General features: G+C 33.3%; 1 protein-coding gene across 10 annotated transcripts in view; it reads left to right on the top strand.

The window, feature by feature from the left end:
* Positions 1-16,144: 16,144 nt before the first annotated feature.
* The window catches only part of LOC143255642 (poly(U)-binding-splicing factor PUF60-like), a 67,416-nt gene continuing 58,928 nt past the window's right edge, over positions 16,145-24,632 (top strand). For 4 of the 10 annotated variants that reach the window (XR_013030774.1, XM_076511618.1, XM_076511619.1 and 1 more), the window contains exon 1: positions 16,145-16,657. Coding sequence is in view for 3 of the 10 variants with exons in the window: in XM_076511618.1 (XP_076367733.1) it covers positions 16,598-16,657 (60 nt within the window). In the remaining 7 variants the exon portion in view is untranslated. The remainder of the gene's footprint in view (positions 16,658-24,632) is intronic. The other 6 variants (XM_076511625.1, XM_076511622.1, XM_076511624.1 and 3 more) reach the window with 3 other exon arrangements.

Below are 24,632 nucleotides of genomic sequence, written 5' to 3'. Positions count from 1 at the left end.
CATAGTGGCAGAAGCAGAGACCATCTTGACGAGTGAAGAAGCTTGAGAAATGTCGGTAACACTTCTTTTGACTTGCAACTTACACACTTTTATCAAACAAGTCCCACTCCTTGAGCCTAGATGTCAAAAACTCGGCATTCGAATTTGGTAGACCAAGATCTCTGATCAAGTCATTGAGGTCTCTTTGGTCGGGATAGTAAGGGTTTCTCTCACCAGCTGCAACTCTGAAATTGTAATCTGGATCTTCAACGTCTGCCTCCTCTTCTGATTTGCTGCTCTCTTCTGAGGATGGCCGCTTTCACTCTGGCGGAGTTAGTGCAGGGAGCTCAGGGCAGTGTTGCACTGAGGCGATGGATGATGGAATGTCCAGGTACATGATAGCAGATGCATTCTTGCCAGATCAACGTTCGGAAGAGTCCACCATGCAGAAGTAACAGTTGCTTTGATGGTCAGTGAGTTCACGCCAAATTCTTGGAATAGCGAGCTTCATGGCTCTCTTTTCCCCTCTGTACCATCCTGCAAAATAGCAAAATAAAATTGTTATTATGAAGAATAAATTTATTTAATCCACAACTAATGTGTTGGAGGTTCATGCATAATATTTTATATGTGATATTTTTCTATACTATTGGAAATTAAAAAATAAATTAAAAGATATTTAAATATTAAAAGGTCTAAATTTTGTATAATATAAAATCTTACTATTCAAGCAAGCAAAAATTGTCCGTCTTACCTTCTAGGTTGTTTTTTTTTTTTACAGTGCTCGCAGTTAAAATGATTTGCCCAGAGTTTGTCTTGATCGCCGACAGGCATACCGAAATATGCCTTGTAGGCTTCACACATTTTAGCAGATGCTGTCACAAGTACCTTTTCGCTCTTTTCTTGATAAATTAGCAGAAGGCGTCTAGAGAATGCTTGCAGCTTTTTGATGCCATCTCTGATAAAATCAGATAGGTCTATGTGTTTACTTAGGCAGCTAGAACTAAACTGAAGTGGTAAATGGTGAGCTCCTGAACATATATTACTATGGAAAGTTCTACAACATTCTAGAAAGTTCTTGAAAATTCTTCATCAGCTTTTCAGCACTGAATCTACCAAGAATGTTCTGGAAAATGGGTGAATTTGAAAATTTCATTACCCAGGTGACAAAAGCAAAGTTTGAAAAGAAAAATAGTTCTTTTGCATTTGCATTAGGCGTAAGGAACAAGAAAAAGTAAAAAGTTTGTTACATAGTGTAATTTATCACTTGTTTTGTCAATATATGTTTATGTGTTTATTTACTCTAATTCTTACAAAGGTCATGACATGGTTGTAGTACATCAGCTATAAAGCGCTCTTCATTCTGAAATTTTGTGAAGCGTGTGAAGAAATTCTGAGACAACGAGCCAGAATTTCTAAGTGTTTGATCTTGTCGTGATAGAAACTTGACTGGATTCAAAGCTAACCTTCTTAAGGTGTTATTACTGTTGCACCAGTTACTCAAAAAGTTAGTGGAAGGAGAACTCAGAGAAGCTTCAGTAGAAAAGGTGCTGTCAAGAAGTTTGTTTGTTTTTGAATTTTGCACAAAGCTATCTGCGCTAGCCGTCTCTAATTTAGCAGTGTGAGTCTAGAGGGAAGGCAACTAGTTAACACCACCAACCGCCAACTCTTGGGCTACTCTTTTTACCAACGAATAGTGGGATTGACCGTAACATTATGGCACCCCACGGCTGAAAAGTCGAGCATGTTTGGCGCGACGGGGATTCGAACCCGACACCCTTATATTAGGAGTCGAGCACCCTAACCTCCTGGCCATGTTTGACACTGTCATGAAGTACGTATTCGTACTGGATCAGTAAACTTATGGATACATCTGATGATTTCAAGATCAAGTAAGTAACAGTGAACACGAAGACTTTTTTCAGAGTGAAGTGCAAGAATATTACAAGAATAACAGGAGTACCGAAATAATGGCAAAGTAGTGTAATCAGAGAGTACGAGTAGTCTACTTTGGTGGAATAGAAACACTAACGATTAATCGGATCAAAGAAAACAGCACCGCAAAATGATCCTTGGATCATTACCTCCACAGCAGTACACCTCACACTAAGACTTTTTGGCTACCTAATCTTCTGGAACACCCCATCAACTACAAAAATCATCATATTTTCGAGCTTGCTAGTATAGCATGTGGTTTGTTTTTTTTATAGCAAAGCCAAATCGGGCTATCTGCAGTGTCCACCGAGGGAAACGAGCCCCTGATTTTAGCGTTGTAAATTCAAAGACTTACCACTGTCTCATCTGGGGACTGTTAGTATAGTACAGATTTACTCCAAACATCTGAAAAATTTAGTTAATATTGGGCAACGGAAAGTAATTCATAGGCCAGAACGTTTTCCTCATCAGGCGAGTCTCCTTCAGTTGGTAAAAAGTAAAAGAGAATAGAAAGTACGTCGACTTTTAAGTTGTTAAAACAGAGGTAAAGAGCGTTCAATAAAGGTAAATAGAACTTTTTTCTAGAGTAAAATAGTTGATACATTACACAAATATGGTTTTCGTGGTTTAAAGTTTTAAGGTTGACAGTTCTAGCACAAAAACCACGTTACCTGCTTTTACCTAATTTCGTTTTCAGCTTACCACGTAAATTATGAGTCCACTGGTATGAGCATAATCAAATAAAGACCATACGATCTGCTGCGATTGTCACTTTAGCCAATTCTGTCTGACGTTCTGAGCTTCATAAATTATGTCTCCACTGTGTGCACAATTCAAGAAGGAAAAAAATTATTCTATTGAACTCAGTAACCAGTGACCATTTTGTGTAGGTGAACAAGACACAACTCTGTTGTCCTCTGGTGATATAGATATTTAGAAGGTAAAACAGGGCCAATAAAATCTACATTGATTATTGATTAATTCTTTGCTCGTAAAAGTAAATTTATCGTTAATGATGAAACTAGTGTGTTGTCTTGTTTACTTTTATCTCTGAAGTTACATATTTTTTTATTTACTTAAATTAAAGTAATCAATAATAAAATATAAAATTTTCTATTTTATATCGGAATAGCAGCTTAAACTAAATACTTTATTTTTATTCATAATTTGTTGTCAAAACTTGACTTTCCCAGTTCTAATTTCCTTACATGTATTATATTTACTTATCATGAACATCAACAATGTTTTGTTTTTTATCTTGAAAATATTTGAACTTCAGTTTCCTCATAAAAACTACTTACTTTTTATATAGTAATCGTTATACATTATTTTCTCATTTTATTACATTCTGGTGTTTCTATCATTAATTTTAAAAACTATATATAAATACACAGATACATTATCTTCATTTCAAGTTTTTTCTTCTTTAACAAAAATTTATTTCATGTCCATATACTCTATGTTGTTTGGTGAATGCTAAAGAATATTAATTCAATTTTTATATAATATTCTGTTGCTAATTAATGTAAAATATAGACATGCATTTGCTTACTCGTTATATTTTACACTGTCAGTAAGATTAAACATTGATGGGAAAGCTCGTTATGTCTCCGTTTTGTGCAACACAGGTGATTTGTGAATTGACTGGTCACACCAGTAGGATGAAGGGTTTTTAATTACCCTTTTTATTTACAACTCTAAACCAAATTGTAATCTAGTGTATCAGGCTGAGCCGGGATTCAAGGATCTTTGTCTTGGCACATGGTACTACAAAACATTCTTTGTACGTTCAGCTTTGAATGTGTTACAAGAGTGACTGTCAGCATCACTATTCACTTAGTAGGTTCTGCTAACTCGTTGCTTTTTCTCTGGTCTATATGTGTTATATATATATATAGATATATGAAGATTGTCTCCATAAACAATAGCGATTCTTATTTCTGGGTAATGCACTAGAGCTGTTAAAGCTCATTGTAAAGAAAATAAAATTTCTATACAGTGAATTTGAAGATGTTATGAAAACTTTTTGATTGATTAAATTTAAGTTCGTTTCTACAACAGAATGCTGTAAAAAGTATTTCCATTTTTTTCATTTTAAAATATTTGCGATTTTCTTGTTTTTTGAAATAATACTTCAAAAGTTACACAAAATTTGGATAAAATATTGAAAAGTAATTTCACTACTTTTTGAAAATGATCAAATTCTTCGGTGAGAGTAAGCTTGGTGTGGTCTAATGCCATGATTCTGAGCTCGACTGCTTCGGCATACTCAGCACAAATAGCAAATGTCTTGCTTTGAACTAAAACAAAATAAAAAGCCTTTCGATTTACTATTTTGAAGAGTTAACTTCTTAGAAAGTGTAATTTATAAATACAAATGTTTCGATCGAGTTTCTTTTTTGTACTTAATGTTTAACTATATATTTAAGTTGTGTTTAACATTTTCTTATAAATTTAAAATGTTACAAACTTTCCACATTTCAACAATGTGTTCACTTTCCATGGTTTTGTTATAAATAACAATCAATTTTTTAATGAATTTTAAAAACAATATGCTTAAACTAATTGGCCCGGCATGGCCAGGTGGGTTAAGGCATTCGACTCGTAATCTGAGGGTCGCGGGTTCGAATTCCGGTCGCACCAAACATGCTCGCCCTTTCAGTCATGGGGTTATAATGTGACGATCAATCCCACTATTTGTTGGTAAAAGAGTAGCCCAAGAGATGGCGGTGAGTGGTGATGACTAGCTGCCTTCCACTAGTCTTACACTACTAAATTAGAGACAGCTAGCACAGATAACCCTCGAGAAGCTTTGTGCGAAATTCAAAAACAAACAAACAAACTTTAAATAAGAAATATTGTATTTTTAAAATTTATGATGATGTTTAAAGCTATCAGTGGAAATATTTTTGACATGTATTAGCTCACATATTTGTTTAGATTGTTGAACGATATTTGTCAAAATGTATTATAACAGACAAGAAAGAGAGAAAGAAGGTGTCGTTCCACAGAAACATTCAAATCAGCATTTTGTCAGAAAACAAAGAAAAGCTTTGAAATAATATTTTTTAAAACTTGATTTGAATAAGTTTTCATGCTGATTTGCTTACTGCACATTATTTTTTCGATGGCTTCAATTCAAAACTTAAGAAAAGAATTCATAATTTTAAAGCATGCAGAATATTCAGTCTCTGCACGCAATTTGTATTATATATTTCACACCATATTCTACCTGCAAAATTTATTTTGTCTTGTTGCTTATTTCAATTTAAAAACCATTGGGTTTGATTGTATTGTTTCAAAATTTTGAAATAATAACGAATAACGCGTTTTATGAGCAAAACGTATTCCTTGAATCTTTTCAAAACTCATACACATATGCATTGGTTTATGTCTACGATAAACTAAAAAGTAAAGAAGTCGAAATGAATAACTGTGATTTTATATCATCAGCATTCTTTTAGCTAATTGACAATACTCAAACTGCGTAATCAAACCATCGTATGGTAATCTGATGCTTGGAGAAATAGCTTTATAAGACTCCACACGACACACCTTCAGGCCACCTTATTTAGAGTTTCATAAATAAGAAATATGAGCTAACCTATTATTACAATGATACAGAAGCTGAATATTCTCTTAAGTATTTAAAATAATAAACCAACAGAATTAATAGCAATCAATAACGAAACTTTCTTTTATTTTAGTTATTCGCGTCTTCGCCTAAGGACGTAAAAGAGAATCAGCAAATATGTTAAATGTTAATAATTCGTTATATGTAAGAAAATAGACAATTCAGTTGCATGACGTTGAAAGTGTATAACTAATGTGTTGTTTTTTTCACTACTTTCATCGTATTTAACATAGTATTGAACTAATTAAACTGTAAACACAATTATGCACAGTAATACTTCTAAATGTGAATGAAATGTGAATGATAATAATATAACTTTTATTAATTTTAAAACTAGGTGTGTGTTTTTACAGCAACGACACATCGGGCTATCTGCTGTGTCCACCGAAGAGAATCGAACGTCTGGTTTTAGAGTCTCAGCGGAGAAATTGAAACTAAATCCACAAATAAATTCTAAACATTTTTATATTTATGACTAAATAGATAAAGTACCTAATATTAGTTAGAATTTCACTACTGGCAAGAAATGCAAGCAATGCAAGAGTTAAAAAGAAATATAAAATTATTTTTGTTCAATGAATTTCATCCCGTTTGTTTCTCTTTTAACAAATATATAACAATAGTTGAACTTTAAAGTCATACGAAAATCCAATGGATGAAAATCTGATATAGATCGACATGGAGATTTAGGAAAGAAGATACACAAAACGCTGTATTATTTATCAGTGTATTGCATGCTAATTAGTGTAAACCAGACTTTCTTCTCCTGCTCTTGTTGTGATTAATGAAGAAAACCTCAGTATTAAAAGTAGCTCGAAACTCTTTTCTTTCAGAATGTTTGTTTGGTTTGATATTCACTCAAAGCTACACGAGCGCTATCTACGCTAACGGTCCCTAATTTAGCAGTGTAAGACTAGAGGGAAGACAGCTAGTCATCACCACCCACCGCCAACTCTTTTACCAACGAATAGTGGGATTGACCATCACATTATAACACCTCCACAACTGAAAGGGCGAGCATGTTTGGTGTGATGGAGATTCGAACCCGCAACCCTCAGGTTGCAAGTCGAGTACCATAACTGCCTGGCCATACCGGGCCGTACAGAATACAATTTAAGTCAAAATTATGATTTTATAAAATGGGAAAAGGTCAAACAGACCTCTTATATCATACATATTCGGTGGTATTGAACACTTACAATCTTGTTTGGACAATCCATCACTTCTGATTATGTATCTCAGTAAATTCAGCTGTTAAAAGAAATATCCAAATTAATTAGAATTCAACTTAATATTCTCTGTTTTAATTAATAAGTTTACGTACATAATAATAATAATCACAAGTCTTGAAACTGTGATTATGTCATCTAAATAAATCAGTACGACATTCCAGGGTTGCCCAAAGAGAAGTCTGCAAACTAAAAACTCTCAAAATCGGTTTCGATATCTGTGATGGGCAGAGCCCAGATAGCCCATTATATAGCTTTGTGCTTAACTTCAAACAAACCAACCAAATAGAATACATTCCATTATTTGTTCAAATATAGTATGTTACATAATTTAAATGGTAACATAATAAATTATCTTAACCCGTTTTCTGTAATAAGGGTCGTATTTTCTCGACTTACTTTGTCAACTTGCACTTCTCTACATCTATTTTTCAGATCCAATGTTGAAAATAATTTTGATCTGAATAACTAATCTACATTAAAATCAGTCCTTGTCTATAGTCAGGCATTCTTCTTTTCTAACTTCATTCATCTCTTGGTAGTCTACATAGAACCTTATGGAACTTTATTCTATACATATACAATAGGTTATTCCAAGGACTATTATTCCTTGTTCTTTCATGGCTTCCATTTTTTGAGATCCTCAATCTTTTCCTCCAGGTACGAGTAATTTAGTTAATTGAAATATTGGCGTTGCAGCTTGTATTAGTTTTATTAATGTAACTTAAGAAAGTCTACTGAAGAAAGTATATTGGTATTCAAAGGCAAAACAATGTGACCTATAGCATTGATCAGTTATAAAACACCTTTGATCATAATTCTCTGGTAAACTCTTTTTGTCACCATATCTAAAGATACTCCTGACAGCCTCTTGTATAAATATTTCACTTCGTGTTTGTAAAATAATTTCCATCCTTGTCGTCATTGAAAATTTATCCCCTGGTTTCTTAATACTCAGACCTAGTTTGACGTTTTTGCATGAAGTCTATTCCCGATATGTACTCTCCTTAAGTATCAGTTATCTGTAGTAAGTGTGACTCTCAAATTTTCTTTCACTGGAACTTTTTGACCACCTTCTGTCTCCATAAATTCATCTCTTGTTCCATCTCTGCAGGCGATTCCTCAGCTTTCATTGTCAGATGAGGTTGAACAATAGTAGCCACATAACTAACGTCATTGAACATGTTGAATCAGAGACTGGTTTCCTTAAATAATGAATGTCTTCTTCACAACTGAATTATATGGTGTATTATTAGTTGAGCTTCACCCCTTAGGATAAGCTAATTTATTTCTAGTCAGCTCTTTGTTGTTCTACGGATCTGTTTAGGCAATGAGTATTATCCTCAAGATATTGATTCTTTTGATTATTATCACTTGTTGATTGCTCAGTCTCGATGCAATGTTTATGTTACCATGCTTATAGCATTTTTTTAATTTTTGTTTGATTCCTAAGATGGACTCAGTAGATAGCCTAATGTGGCTTTGCTACAAAAAACAACAACAACATAACACACACTCATTCCTAAGGAGCAATTTGTATTAAAGGCATTTATTTATCCTAGCAAGATGTCCTTTGACGTTACCGTTGAAACACCTTCTTCTCTGATTCTGTGGATTACTTTTGCATTCTAAGTAACCAAGCATTTAATTAATCGTTTATTTTGTCTAGTATTTAGTAAGATAGAATTAATGTTTCCACACACTATTTGATCTGTTTATCCCGTACTTTCTGATTGGTGTTTTAAGTTGTTTATCTACAACTTTAACTGAGTCTAGTTTCATCGTCAACTAAATAGCTTTACTTAACAAAGTGTATCTTCTTTGATTTAGCCTAATTCGCATATCTTTGTTCATTGTAGCACCTTTAAATTCGTCGTGAATAAAAAATGAAACTGACCATACAAGTCTCTTCACACATTCAGCAAGTCATTTTAATCATCCTTCTTCCTTATTTTGCTCCTATATTTTGCCTTACAATATCCTTCCTATGTGACCCTCTAGATCTCTCTTATAAGATAACCACTCACACCAGGTGGTTATCATACTATTACGAGTATTTGGTGCAACAACATGAATAGCTTGTTGTTCACTACTCCAACCATTCACCTTGAAAATTATTTCATACTATGCCTTATATACATCCCATGATAAGTTTCCATCGTGAACTTGTTTTCTTTTTTCAATAGATCAGTGTTATTGACCTGACATGCTAAATATCCTAACTTGATGAGATAATGTTGTAGCTGGAATACTTCAACTGGATCCTGCGGTTACAGACTGCAAAATAATAGTGACGACTGCTGATGGCCAGTTGGTGTCCGATATCCTATATTGTAAAGATAATGTTGTTTAGAGTTACATTTCTTGAGCAGATGAAGAAAAGTATGGCGTTTTGAACTGCCAAAGACACAGATTTTCTTTTATAGATAGTTAATGTCAGTTCAGATCGTATCCTATATGAATCAATTTTCACATCGAACAAACCGGCCTTTTCTCACGACGTTACTCAATACCTTGATAAAGATGATAAGCCTTGTCTCTTGACACTGTTAGGCAAGATACTGATCTAGAATGAACAAACTTACGTTATCCTATCATTTATGTGTAAGGTTTGCCTAGTTAGTAGAGAATAATAACGATAGAAAGTTACATTTTTAGCAATATAAGAAATGTGAAATAAGTACAAATCTGTTTACTTTGATTTTACTACTATGTTAATTAACAGAAAGCTTGTTTGTTTGTTTTTTGAATTTTGCACAAAGCTACTCGAGGGCTATCTGTGCTAGCCGTCCCTAATTTAGCAGTGTAAGATTAGAGGGAAGGCAGCTAGTCATCACCACCCACCGCCAACTCTTTTACCAACGAATAGTGGGAATGACAGTCACATTATAACGCCCCCACGGCTGAAAGGGCGAGCATGTTTGGTGCAATTATTATATTATTTGATAAGATTATTATAGGTGTTAAGACCATATTTTGTTAGAATTTCGATTTCACGTTATTTAACACGATTCTTAAATTGTAAATATGACATACAAAAATAAAAAAATTAAACTCTCCATTGTGTGAAAGATAACTGATAAAAACTAACTAAGGTCTTCACGCTTACGATAAACATCACTTGATCAAGATATGAAAAGAACAACTCACGTAAACTGAGTGACATCACGAAGAACATCTTTATGGATAAAGTACAAATTTTTTGTCTTTCCTTTCTTCTTTTTTACATACCTACCCTACATCCATAAGGGTCTAATGTCAGTCTCTCCGCAAAATTCCTCTCATAGTTTAAGTCCGTTTTAGATGAAATTCCAAAAAACTTTTCAATAACATAAAGGGAAGTTCCTAACAAAGTTTCATACAATTGGGTCTTTTATTAAAAACGTTTATTTAGTGCATGTGTCTACTCCTTTTAAGTAATAAGTCAATAACAACTTTATATCCCATCAAAATGAAACGTGTTATAAATATACCCTTGTTAGATTTAAAAAATATATATTTCTCCACTATGGTGTATTCATTCCTTCTCTGTCTTATCATAGCACCTCTTCTATCATACACAGTCTTTACTAGCTACAGAAAAACAAGCTAATGTGTTTCAACTATTGCAAGACTTAACCATTCCATATAGAATGGTTAAGTTTTGCGATAGGTGGAGGACCACATATTATATTCATGAAAATATATCTCATTCATATATGAGCACGTATATATTGAACATATAATTGGTGTTTGTCTAGTTATACAATGCTCCATCATGATATAGGATACTTAATTACCGCAGTAATTTTCGTTAGTATTACAAAGTTAGCAAGCACATGCGTGACAGTTTATATCGCCCATTCCTTTGAACAATCAGATTGGTGTGATAATGGAAAGTGTGAGTCTTCCCCATTCCGAACACTTTATACAACTCAGAAACTGGGTGGCTCTTAAAGGTATCTCCATGACCTTTGTGGATCTTTTTGTGTGCTTCAAGTTGAGCACTACCAATGAATCAGCCATATACTAAGCAAACATTCTAAAATGGATAAGATACGGCCCACTTGATGAAGCAGTTGGTCACTATGAGTATGTAAAGGTGATTCATTCCATCTCTGGGAGTAAATCACCATTGTATAAGGCTATTCTCTATAAAGGAAAACCAACGTTTATTTGCGTGAGTTCAGCCTGTTTAGGCTGGATTTTCTTTGATAGTCACTTGCAATATAGTGTTCACATCAGGGCTGAATATCTCAACTTAAATGCATCCAAAATAATTTCCTTTGAATGTTAACACAAATGTGTGTAACACTTTGGTCTTTATGTTATTCCAAGTAAGGAGAGTAATTCTGTAGAGTACTTGTTGTAACACAGGCTGATAACCTGTGTTCATTATTTGATCACAAAACTATAGTACACCTTCTAGTAATCATAACTGCTCATACAAATGCCATAGGCTATGTACATTTATATTACAAAACTAAACCTGAATTGATCAGACTCTACCAAAATTCATGGCATGGAGTACCCGTGCTACATCTGGAATCTTCACCTCCTCTTCCCAGAGCTTTTCAGATGTAAATTATGACATCAATTTACTAGTAGAATCCCCTATTAAGTGTGAGTTATCATGCTTATACACTTAAAGACAATATAGAACTTGAGTGTACCTTCCTTCTTCCTGACAATCACTACTGAAGACAACCAAACATTCTCTGGAGATGGTGTAACTCAGTCTTTTAACATCAACACTAGCTAGAACCGTAGCGTTCCAGGAACGTCATGTGATGTTGCGTGACTGTTGCTTGACACAACTAACTTTATGTTCCCATAAATACGTCGACATATTCTGCTATCAAGTCACTGACTTGATGTCAATGCATTGAGCTTACATTATTTACACAATTATCAACTAGCAATCTCAGATTTCTTGGTATCCATATACTTCTTTTCAGATTACTGTGATGGATAGAACCCTATCATTACCACTACCATTGACTACTTACCTTGATAATGACCAGCTTAGTAAGCAGGAATTTAAGAGATCATTCATTATTGCAGAACAACATAGGGACTTCATTGCCACTAAACAAATAAATACCTGAGATAATGCTGCTTGATTTCTGATCAGGAAACAGCATATTTCATTTGTGGGATTTGTAATAGCATTACACAGCATCAATGAACTCGACATTGTCCATAATAAACCCCAGAACACCACTCATACTATAACTTCCTCTCCCATCTCCACTCAAGCAGTCCATTGTCTCTAGAACTGGCCAAGCCAAAACAGAAAACTTTACCGTGGAATATCAGTATGCAACCAGTTTATTAGATGAAAATGGCCAATAAGCTCCACAGTGCATCAATTCTATAAAATGTTATTTTTACAACCAAGGTCGGAAAAATTTCCTTCATTTATAATCGTCTATCTCTACTCACAAGAACAAAGTTTGTGTCAAGTAGCCTGAGAAGTGATTTTGCTCTAAGCACTTCGCATATCACAATACCTACTAGTGTGGCTATTTCTTTATCAATCAAGAACTCTAATGCTTGCCCTTGTGCCCCAATAGACAAATGTCAAGGTTCAGTTCACCCAACATTGAGAGAGATGAGCTGCCCATAAAACTTTTAATACAAGTTATTCATTGAATTATCCAAGTGAGTGCCCAAATTTCACTTGGGTTTCTCTAATTCCCAAAGTTATAGCAGCAGTATTCAATACCTACTGTTAGCTTTTTGTACCTGTTGTACCATAAGTCAAAACTGATAGCCTCTTATATATCTTGATACTAAGCAAGGCATAGGCAGTTCACTCGAAACTAACCCAATGTTCCACATGCAAATGAGGTGACTTTCAGAGACCTCTTGCAGGATATTGCCCAAGTGAAGACATTGGTGATATAGATTGTGACATATAAGCTGTTAGGGGACAATAATAGTTTTATCCTCTCACTAGATACCACTGTGGTTACATTGCAACGTTAGGATGTTTGTAAGATTGATTGATCCTTAGCTGGGTATGAAGCTAGCGCAATAAAGATGCATATAAAGGATTGAATGCCCAAGATGAAGTCATTGCAACTGCTGATATATGCTTCTTCATTTTTTACAAGTGGCTCAAAGTTATCACCTTATATCATGTCTTACCACAGTAAGTGTCAGATCTATTACATTTAGGCATTGCTACGTCACACTACTAGGTAGCCTGCCATGAAATTTTCAACAAATGAATTCTTGCAATGTACTGAAGCCATAACAGAGTATGCATTACCATGCAAGTGGCACAGACCGTTCACCTAATTAGTCAACTTTTCTGAACCTTTACTTAGGCGTATTGGACTGCTTTATTTTCCATTATGTCGAATATTTGGCACAACTCAGTAATAACTGTTTCGCAGTTCCAGAGTTGTTCCCCATTCAACTGCTGGATGGAATCTACGAATGAACCATTTGCACTCAGAACCAAAGATTATACAACCACTTCCAGAATTTAGCTATCTCAGGCAATTATTTTCTTGAAACACCTGTTAAAATGTTCTCAACATCATAAGCATAGCACAGAATGAGACTGCGGAAATTTTGATACTCTGAAGAGCAACAAACCCTTGTCCTAGGGTAGCAAAAGAAATATAAACCACGTAACTAATCCACTAGATTTGCTTAGTTCCAACCTCCTCTGTGATATATTGCTATCTTAGCAGTACACTTAACAGCAATGGGAAAGAGGCACAGCACTGTCCCGGATCCTCTCACTTTATTATGCGGTGCCCACTATTTAAATGTTGCTGTGATACATCAACTTAGTAAATATTATCTATCAATGACAACTCCAGTCTCTGGTGTTTTCAGGTAGCTTTCAATTAGAGCTGGGATTGGATTACTCTACCTGGCATAATTCTAGTAAGTATTATACAAACTACCTCATATTGTTTCAGACTTACCAGATGCCACATTACTATGATGATTCTTAATCATCCATCGTTTTCATAAACTATATTGATCCTCAGGAGAACAGCTTGAATAGAAGTTCAGGATGAACCAGTTATTGAATCACTAATTGTATCAAGCTAAAAGCTATTGCCCTTTGCAGTATTGGAAAATTTCCTATGTCCAGGAAAGAGCTTCTCATACTCCCAACAACTCTCTTAAACAAACATCATTCCTCAGAACAGAACCTGATTTTTTTTCTTTTGGTTGTAAGTCCTCCTTTTTTATCAATCTTTTTTAACTTTCAAATATTGTATTTTTAATATTTCTATTTCCTTTTTATGGAAATTCAACACTTGTCAAATATTTCAGTGTCAGAATTCTCTTTTTGAAATAAATAAACTGTATTTTAACAATAATATTTAGATCAGCAATTACAGATAACCTCAAATTCATCAATTACTAACTTCGAGATAAAATCTTTTGTCATGGAGCTTTTGTTTTCTTTTTCTTCTGTACACTTGACAAACTGATTAATTTGTGTTAACTTGTTTTAAAAGACTCATGAATAGCTTCATGTAACATTCTCACATACATTTCAGACGTCAAATGTGTATTTGTTTACATGGGCATATTGTCATATAAAATTTAATCTTGCACTTTAGTAGTTTACACAGCCAACCACCAGCAATTGCATGAAAAACCTTTGATAACAATACATAACAGCAATAGTGTCAGTTAAAGATCATCAAAACTGATTCAATTATAGTTCAGACTTCATAAAATAAATAGTCAGTGGCAAGATTCAGAATAATTAAAACTTTTTTAAAATCCATTCTCTTACTAATTTACTCCAAAACGCATCAAGAAAAAAACAGGCTTGAATTATTAATATTGATTCTAACATATTTCCCAGGCAAACTGATAAAATTATATCAAATACCGTGTGCCACATTCTCTGTTATTTTTATCATCTAGCTGGACTATAAGAGTGATTCTTGCAAAAAATATTTGTATGACACTTTTGCATGAGAAAATATGCTGGATGGCTAGGAATACAATAGTCATGTTTATGAAAGGATAGGTATCAACAATTAAATGCACTAAATGCATCATATCTCAATATCACTCAGTAGCTCCAAAAATGAAAGTCGCATTGTCCTTTCACTTGTTGGTTTATAGCCAAACAACTTTCCTAAATTTTGCAGTCAGGTGAAAAACCATACAATCCAGTATATACACAGCGTGAATCATCTGAAAGCTTAAAAAATAAGAAATACCACTTCATTTTAGTATCTGCCAATGTTCTAACTATTTAATTAGTGACTACTGCATGGTGCAACTCAAACACAGTCTCATGTTAATATCCGTGAGTTTGAAAAACAAGGGTCACAACACTTCTTCATTCAGTAGTCTTTTGACAACCAAACCATCCTAACTTTGATGGTTGAGTAGGAGTAGTGGCAAAATGTAATACGTACATTTTGCTGGACATCAGTAACTCAGAAACAAAGGAATGCTATTTCCTTTGAATCATTAATTGTTCAAACTAATAACTATCTCACCTTTGATGATAAAATAGCTATCTTTTAATATCTTGAGGGTTATCTCATATTGTGAAATTCTACTAATTAGCTCGTAAAGGAAAACTTACAAAATTTACGTAACGCATATCTTTTACACACCTAGAAAGAAAATTCAACGCACGTAAGGAAAATTGTAAGACGAACTTATTTACAAAATAATTCTTGAAATAAACATGTTCCTCAGAACGGCTGGTATGGGTATCAACACTTTTATTTTGTTCTCTCCTTATCAATAAAATTGTTAATACTCATACCAGGCGTTCTGAGATACATTTACAAAATAAAGTAATAACAGTTGCGCAGCCTCTTACAAAGGTGAAACAGGACGTAACTTGAAGATCAGTTGAACAGAACACCAAAACACCCTTCTCAAGCCCATGAGCGTATGAATAAAAACAAAAACAGTTTTTCTGAAGGAAATGTCACAGTACTAAAACATGAACTTAACATTCAGGTAATAAAAAATTAGTAAAGATTCATTATTAAAATCAAACAATCCCATAAGTAACAAATATCCAGACAGATCCCTTCACGTCTTTGATCGCTATTTCTCCACCAATTCCTAATATTTTGCATAACATTTTCTATAATTTTTTCTAGTTATTGTTTCACATACTAACATTTTTATTTTCTGTTTAGCCATAAGTAAGTAATCCGTCAATTCAAGTGGATTGATGTGTAAATGCATAAGTGAAAACTATCAATTATAGAATTGAAGTAGTTTGTTAGATCTTTGAATGCTGGTTTAAATACTACTTCGACCTTTACCATTAAAATTTGTGTAATTTAGAATTATTGCCCCAGTTATCTGAACGTTGTATTTTTTTAAATACAAATCATACAAATTGTACTTACAGCAAAAACATTCGTAGCAGATATGATATAGAGGTCGCGCTAGTAAAATAATTACTCGAGGATATAGGCTTACTTTGTATAATTTCAGAATTTGTAGTTTTTATTGGATTTGTGTTTGATGCCAAACGTAATATTATCAGTTAAATACTTAACATTATTAAAAGTTGTCAGTGAAAGAAAAAGAAACCAACTGTGTAACATAACAAACAAAACACAAAGTAACAGTTGCTTTGATATTGGAGTGTACATGTATTTAGTTTAGTTAGGCTAAGCTACGGTTCTGCCCTTATCAAGTCCATAGTATAGTTAGGCTTAGTTGTAGCAGCATACAATATAAAATTAAATAGCTCTAAAAATTGTGAATAGACTATTTGAATCGAACTTGAGAAATTGACTTTTTGTTGTTTAGCTTCTGATAAACTAGAATTCTCAAGTAAAGTCTCAAAACTTCTATAATAATAGTTATAATGGCATCAACAGCAGAGAATACATCTGGTATAGTGGAAACAATTACAAACGGAATATTGGTGAGCTTGTATTTTTAACTAAAATTTAAGTTTTATAAATTACAGTTTTAACTAATTAGCTGTAAGTAATTCTGAAATCAAATTATATTATTTTGTTATTACTAACAGCTTAAAAATCACGCTAGCATAAAGCTTTTAAATGTTTTCTTCCAAGAGATGTTAATATTTCATATCTTAAGCATATTATAGAAAGTGCTAAAAATAAAATTGATTTGAGTCATATAAATACTAAATCCCTGATAGTAAACTTTGGAGATTAAACCTGGATAAAGCACTGTGTATAGTAAGATTTGTTCCAGTTTTATAAGGAACAGATAGGCAGACATCTCATTTTTAGTAGATTATAACAGTGTAAAGATGCATAAGGATTGGAGAGTTGCTGATGTTACTCCCATTTTTTTGGGCACTTAATAAAAGCTGGTTTGGAAATTATGGGTAAATATTACTTTTGTGGTGGGAAAATTTCTAAGGAGTCTGATAAAAGCTTTGCAAAGCCTAGTAAAACACCACTAGTGTAAGCCAATATAAATTTGCTCAATGGAAAGTTTGCCTTGTTAATGTGTTACATTTTTTTCCAGAAAGTTACTGTTTATTTGGACAATGGAAAGGGTGTAAATTTAGTGTACTTAGATTTTAAAAAAAGTTTTAAATGGGTCCTCCTAGAGGGTTTTACTCTAAAAAACTTGTACCTCAAAAGTTAGGGAAAGAAGAATTAATTAAATTGTCATATATAATTGTATGCCTTGTTGGAAAAATAAATGATTTAAAAAAGACTGATTCATTATTAGGAAGCATAATTCTGATTATTTCAACAATTTTAACTTAAAAAATGAATTGATTTTTTGTTTCATTTTGTAACATTTATTTAATATAATTGGGAAAGAAAAATTTTGAAAACTTTTTTACAATTCTAAAGGGTCTCACTTTTAACAGTGCATCTACCACTTGTTTCAGAATTTGTCTGTACACAATATAGAAGTTTACTCCATCCTCCAGCATGTGATTAGAAAAATTAAAAGTGAAGCCCATATATAAAAATCAATATAAAATTAGAATAAAATAATATGAAGTTATTTTGTTAAATAAAACTTTCAAGAGCTGTAATGACATTTTAAGACATGAAAGCTGTTAAGGAATAAATTAGTATAAAATTAGAAAACCTATTCAGGTAGTATTGTATTAGCAAATAATTGTGTTTAACTTCTACAACTTCTTTAATGAAACTTTACAAATAGCTGCAGTAAAGTTTTATTCTTACAATGATAATATGATACCAGTTAAAAGTTTTAAAAGTATGTTACTTAGTATTATATCCAAATTTTAATTATTTTTCATAAGAAACATACAAGTCAAATTTAAAATAGCATTAATATATTCTATAAAGGATTTGGTCAGATTATAATTCAGTAATTTCAAAGCTTATCCCTATATTTCTAAACTTTTTCTTTGCATGTTATGAGGATTTACTGAGTTACATTCAAACTTTATTTTCTTTTCATGCTATATCAATAAATACATCATAAATATATAGCTACTAATTCATATTTTAATAGTATATAACTTTTATGAGCCAATATTACAACACAGTATTTCCACTGAGAATTGTGATGTTTGTTTCCTAGAAGAAAAAATTCAGTGCAGATTATTTGCTGTAATATCATTGCTAAGGCAAAACAATTTTCATAGCCTTCAGTCTTGTTTGGTTACAGAGCCATGAAATGGACAACCAAATCCCTCTTGCCACGTCCACCTTTCACTTTTTTTTTTTTTTTTGTACAAAAAATTGTCTGTCGTGCTACAAATTATAATTCATCTTGGATGAGCTTTCAATTTCTTATTTTATGTATTACAATGTCAAATGGCCTGAAACCAAGTTAACTTCTAATTCAAATTTAGAAATGAAATGTTGTTATGTATCAAATTTATATTTGCCAACAAGATTGATGCGTCCAATTTTCTTTCTTAACACAAATATATTGTAATATACAAACAACAATACAGTTCACAATAATAATTACTAGAAATAATGGCTTGTATACCAGAGTTTTACAAACTTACAAAGAATACTGACTCTTTCAATCTGGTCTGAGAGTGATTCTTTTATCAACAGTTTATGGACAGAGAATTAAATCCATGTTGATACACAGATACACTTCTCTTGATGGTAAAGCTAACTTGCTGTATTCTTGGGTAGCCTCATGTGGTTTACAAGCTCACTTTTCACAGTGGAAGATATACAATGTCTATGTTCTCTGAAGTTGGACAGTTTGTAATGTGTGAAATCTACAATCTTTCCTGGTGAAATATCTGTAGTTTTTTTTATTATTATTAATAAGCATTTATCACAATTATAGATTCCTAGGTTCATAGTACACTGACTGAAGCAAACCAGTAGTATTAAACTCTTTTAGTACATCGATTTGTAATCTTTAGGTGAAGTTGTCAGAAGTTCAGTTGGCAAAAAAATTTTATATGCACACATAGTACATTGTTGATTCTTATGCTTGAGAATCTACAAATTTAGAGAATAGACTGGAATTTTGCAACAAATATTTAACACTAAGTTATATGCACTTCCAAATATATATTTATCTAAAACACCAATATTGAAATATATAATAAAAAATCCATTACTGTATGAATAGCTGTTATTGCATAGTTAGAAAATCAGAAATGCCATAATAGTTATGGACATTGTCTGATTTTTTGTACATTATTATTCTGCATTTTTTGTAGATTATTTAATTACCCCTCATTCTATGTACTCAATATATGTGAGTTCGTCTACACATTTTCACACATTAAGTATTTGTCTAAAACTTTTGATACAGCATGTGTATCTTCACAAAATTTGGTACACTTTTAGTAAAGATTACTAATATTTTGTATGCAAAAAAATCAGATTTGTAATGAAATATTTTTACTAAAGATTTGTTTGTGAAAAGTCTTGTTACTAGTGTGAGTGCAAAGTGATTTCATGTTATGATTAAAAAAAAATTCTTTATTTCAAAAATCACATTATTTGCATAATCTCTAAAACCTTCTAAATTCATTTCGCATGTTTGTTTTTAGTAATACTTTATATTTTGTTAACTCCTTTACTCTGTGTTGGGTCTCTCATTTGGTCAGACTTACAACCATCATAAAAACATAAGAAAATATAAATTATGTTTTTCATGCTATAATGACTACGTATTACAATACAAAAGTACAAATGTTGAGACTAAGTAGCTAAAGTTTCATAAGGCTGTATATTTACATATATCTATATTTTCTATTATATTGACCTTTAAGTCATGCATAGTTAACATTATATAACTTGGATTGACATGATGCACATGCACTCATTATGTATCCAGCAGTATAAAACTGACCTGTAGTTGTCTCATCTGTTTTTTAGTGGAAAAGTATTTTGTAATGTACAGTCACATTTCGATTATTTTATATATATATGTATGTATATAGGTTATTGCTATTTAGAAATAAACTAAAACTTATATTTCTTAAAATATGGAATAATAAATCAAAAATAAAATATCTCTTCTTGTTGTGACCTTTGTACTCTGTTGCTGCTAGACATAGGTTGCTAAACCTTTTAAAATTTTGCTCATGGAGGATACCAAATAAATTTTTTTTAGGTTTTTTTATATACATAAACAATTGAATAACCAAAAAAATAGATAACTACACTGGTACCATAGAATTCCACTAAAATGTATTTAAATTTAAAAAAATATGAAACTTCAAGCAGACTAAAAATGCAACCTACCTCCTCGAAAGCTTGGATTGAAAAAAACATGGTAGCCTTTTTACAGATTACAATATCTGAAAAAACCACTCTGGTGGCATTCTAAGCTGTTGATTGGTTATTCATGTGTCATATGTTGAAGTAAATGTATATAAAGGACTGTTCAAAAATGAAAAGAGGTGAACAGGGCCAGTGTGTTTGATTTAGTGCATAAACCATATCTCAGCAAAGTAAAAAGATTTGAGTTCTTATTTTATATTCTAGCTTGATAATGCTAGTAACCTGAGTTCCTAATTTGTACAAAACTATAGATCTGGTATTTTGATGCCACAAACATCTAATTTTAAACAGTGCTGTAGGCAGAGCATGGCCAGGTGATTAGGGCACTTGACTGGTAATCTAAAAGTTGCAGGCTCAAATTTCTGTCACATCAAACATGCATACCCTTTAAGCCATGAGGGCATTATAATGTGATGGTCACTCCCACTTTTTGTTGGTAAAAGAGTAACCCAAGAGTTGGCAGAAGGTGGTGATGACTAGCTGCCTTCCTTCTAGTCTGCTAAATTAGGGACAGTGTTGCATTCAACATATCATGTGGCATACTAAAATTTGTATTTAGATCTTTTTTTGTAATATTTACTTTTAAATTAAAAAATTAACTCATATATAATATTAAAGTTTGAATTATAATTATAATTTGATTCCAAACTTACTGACATAAATTCATAAAGTAGTAGTTCAATAAAATTTTGAATGTAAGTCAACAAATGCAGTAAAATGGCCTTTGATGCTGGACCCAAAGCAAAAGAGCTAAATAAACAATTTAGTAGAGTACTACCATAAATATTAAAGAAAAAAAATAGGATTAAGTGTCATTAACAGTCAACAGCAAAAGAAAGTACTTTTTTGTGTGTATTATTTATTTGATATTATACAAGTGACTAAAATGTAAAAATAGGAAACTCTTTCTTAGTTAAGGTAAGATTAGGTGGAATAAATAATAATATAGTAACATTTACACAAGGTACCCTTCCAAGGAACTCTTTCATAATGTAACTTAATAGTGTTACATGATCTGAACTTTTGCCAAGTGATTTACAACTTTAAATGACATAACTAGTAATTCGTGAAGTTCAAGGGGGAATAAAACTATCAAATTTAAGTTTTAATAGATGCATATTATTATGACTGCAAAACTAGTTAAAATAGTTTTATATTACCTTTTGAAGTCACTCTAGAAAAGAACAGGAGGGAGTAATGAAAGTTTTATTTTGGTGTGAGGGTTTATGAGGTAAGTCAAATTGACCAACCATGTGTAAAATTGGGGGGAAAAATCTAAACTATATAGAAACCCAAATGTGTAGCATCACACTTGATTTCTCCAAACCGGAGGAGTCAGATATGCCAAAATGCATTTATCTGGATAGAATAATTTGATTAATGTCTGTTCATTACAATTTTAGTGACTGCAATGCAAGGGGACTGTGCATGAAGAAGGAGTGCCATGAAACTTTATAGGTATAGTGATTGTTGGTACAGTGAGCCCAAAAATGTAGTGAGGGATGACCTTGCCTAGAGCCAAATGTATAAAACTTATCTTGGAAGTAAAAATATAAATTGTTTTAAACTTCAATAGTTTCTGAATTGAGCATTTTTTTGTTACCAACATTTTTAATATAAAACAAACCTCTGATTAATGGATACCCTAAATTAAGAAATCAACAAATATTCCAGTTTTATGATCTCTAGATTTTATTTTATACTGTCAGTACATAGTCAAGTAACAATATTAGGTTATACTTTGTTGTTAAGCAGCATGACATAAAACCATTTGTTGAAACAGTTTTTCCAAAATGTACTGGTTTTTCTATATATTAGAAATTGTTAATCTAACTAATAATTTTGTAAATATTCCATAAATTCATTTTGTGAATTATCTTAATTTTAATGGCAAGTAAAGGAATTCACTGATGTTTGACTTTCTGGACTGCACTTTTCTGCTGCATTGTTTTTCAAGCTTGATTTTACAAAATGTATTTATTTCAGTGAGCTATGCAATGTGAGGTTAGGGTATACTATGATATGGTAGTGGTAGTACTTGCCCCTCATTTTTGATGGGATATGCACAAGAAACAGATAAAATATAGTTTTATTAAAAATGTGTTTTAAATTTAGTTAGGAGGTTTCAGAAATTGGCCATGTTCAGTTGATGTTCATATTGTTGTATTAGTTATTGGCTAAAGCCTTAACTGATGATGACTACACCTGTGTAGATGCTAGGAAACTTCAACAAACCCAGTAGAATAAAAAAAATACTAACACTTGATGTTTCTTTTTGATACTATGTGGTAGTATAAGACTATTTTTATTAATTTCTGAAACCAGTTAAAGAGGGATTTAGACCCTCTTATTTGGTACTTTCTTATCCAACATTAAAAGCAGCTAACTTCTGAGAGCAGAGAAGTTTTGGTAACTTGTACTCCACTAGATCAATACCTACCTTTGCAATATGAAAAAGCTATTAATTCCTAAATCTCCCAGTGATATAATAATATGTCTGTGGACCTACAATGTTAGAAACCATATTTCAGTACTCACAGTGGACAGAGAATAGATTGCCCAGTGTTGAGCTTTTTGCTTGATACAAGCAGAAAATTCTTAAAATAATTAAGGAGTCCATGCTCCTTAGACCTCCCACCCACAGATATATGACTACACAAAATTAAAGAATACAGGTATTGATTGATGGAAGAGGCATGCTCTAAGTCTGAACCTACTTTTACAATATTAAATAGTAATACAGTTGTTCATTTCTAAATTAGAAACATAAGCCAATGTAAAGAACAGTAAATTTACACTATTCAACATTTCATAGCCAGAGATTTGGTGGTGGATGTTGCCAACCAGTTGCTATCTCTACCCCTCGGTGTGGATTCCTGTTCGTGGTGAGGAGACCTCCAGGGAAGGTTCTGTTCTGTCTGGTTACCTTCTCTGGGATCTAAACATCCACCCACGTGTTTGCCGTGCGTGGCGACCCGTGAAGGGGAGGAGAGGATCCTGGTGGTTGAGGAGTCCAACCCTAACACACCACTTTGGCCTTGAATTCCTGTAGACGGGCAGCCTTTGGGTGGCCCCTCTTGGGTCAGTCGGCTGGTCCACTTGGGCTAGAGTCAACCAAGTACCAGTGTTGGAAGTTCTCAACGGGTGTTGTGAACATTGTGCCTGATGCTGGTGTTTGGGTATAGTGCTCAGGAAACCCTGGCGTTGCTGCATTGTCCTTGCTTGACTTTGTAGTGCGTTCCCTTGTAGGGCTCCATGGTGGGTGGGGTCAGTGGGTTCTGAATTTTTCCCTTTTCCAATGGATCCTCCAAAAAATTTAAATAAAATTGTGAAAAAACAGTCAATGGGTAAGCGACCACGTCTTGAAGACTCTGAACAGCAATCTTCAACATCTGTCACACACGTACCTCATTTTCTTATCTTACATTCTCTTTCCGAAAAACCTTTAGGGCAATTGTCCCCCTTTTTTATTCAGAAGGGACTAGAGGGACTTGCTGGCTCTCCAAAGTCAGTAAAGAAGCTGCAATCTGGAGACGTATTGGTTGAAACATCCACATCCCAACACAGTGAACTCCTCTTGAATTCAAAGGCAATTGGGGATATACCTATTGAGGTTACACCTCATGCTACTTTGAATTCATGACGAGGAGTTATTGTTGAGAGGGATTTGAAGAACGTCCCTGAGTCAGAGATTCTCGCTGGTCTCTCCACTCCAGGAGCTTCTGCAGTGAGGCGCATCTCCACTCGCAAAGATGGTGTTACACTGCCAACAAATACCCTCGTTTTGACATTTACTTCTTCACGTGCACCTGCCACCATCAAGGCAGGTTATCTCATTTGCAGGGTTTGGCCATACATTCCAAACCCTCTCCGATGTTTCCAATGTCAGAGATTCGGCCACTCAAAGACATCATGTCGTGGTTCCCTGACATGTGCTTGTTGTGGGAGCAAGGACCATTATGCATATGGATATGACATGGACCCACATTGCATCATCTGCAATGGTTCTCATCCCTCTTACTTTCGTTCTTGCCCAAAATGGTTGGAGGAAAAAGAGGTGCAGAGCTTGAAAACAATACAAAACATTAGTTATCCTGAGGCTCGGAAATTGCTGCCCACCACTCCATCTCGGACATATGCTGGTGCTCTTCATTCCACAACTACAGT

Source organism: Tachypleus tridentatus, chromosome 7 (assembly GCF_004210375.1).
Source record: "Tachypleus tridentatus isolate NWPU-2018 chromosome 7, ASM421037v1, whole genome shotgun sequence".
NCBI classification, from domain to species: Eukaryota; Metazoa; Arthropoda; class Merostomata; order Xiphosura; family Limulidae; genus Tachypleus; species Tachypleus tridentatus.
Note: the sequence above shows the minus strand (reverse complement) of the source record. Positions and strands in the feature narration are given on the sequence as shown.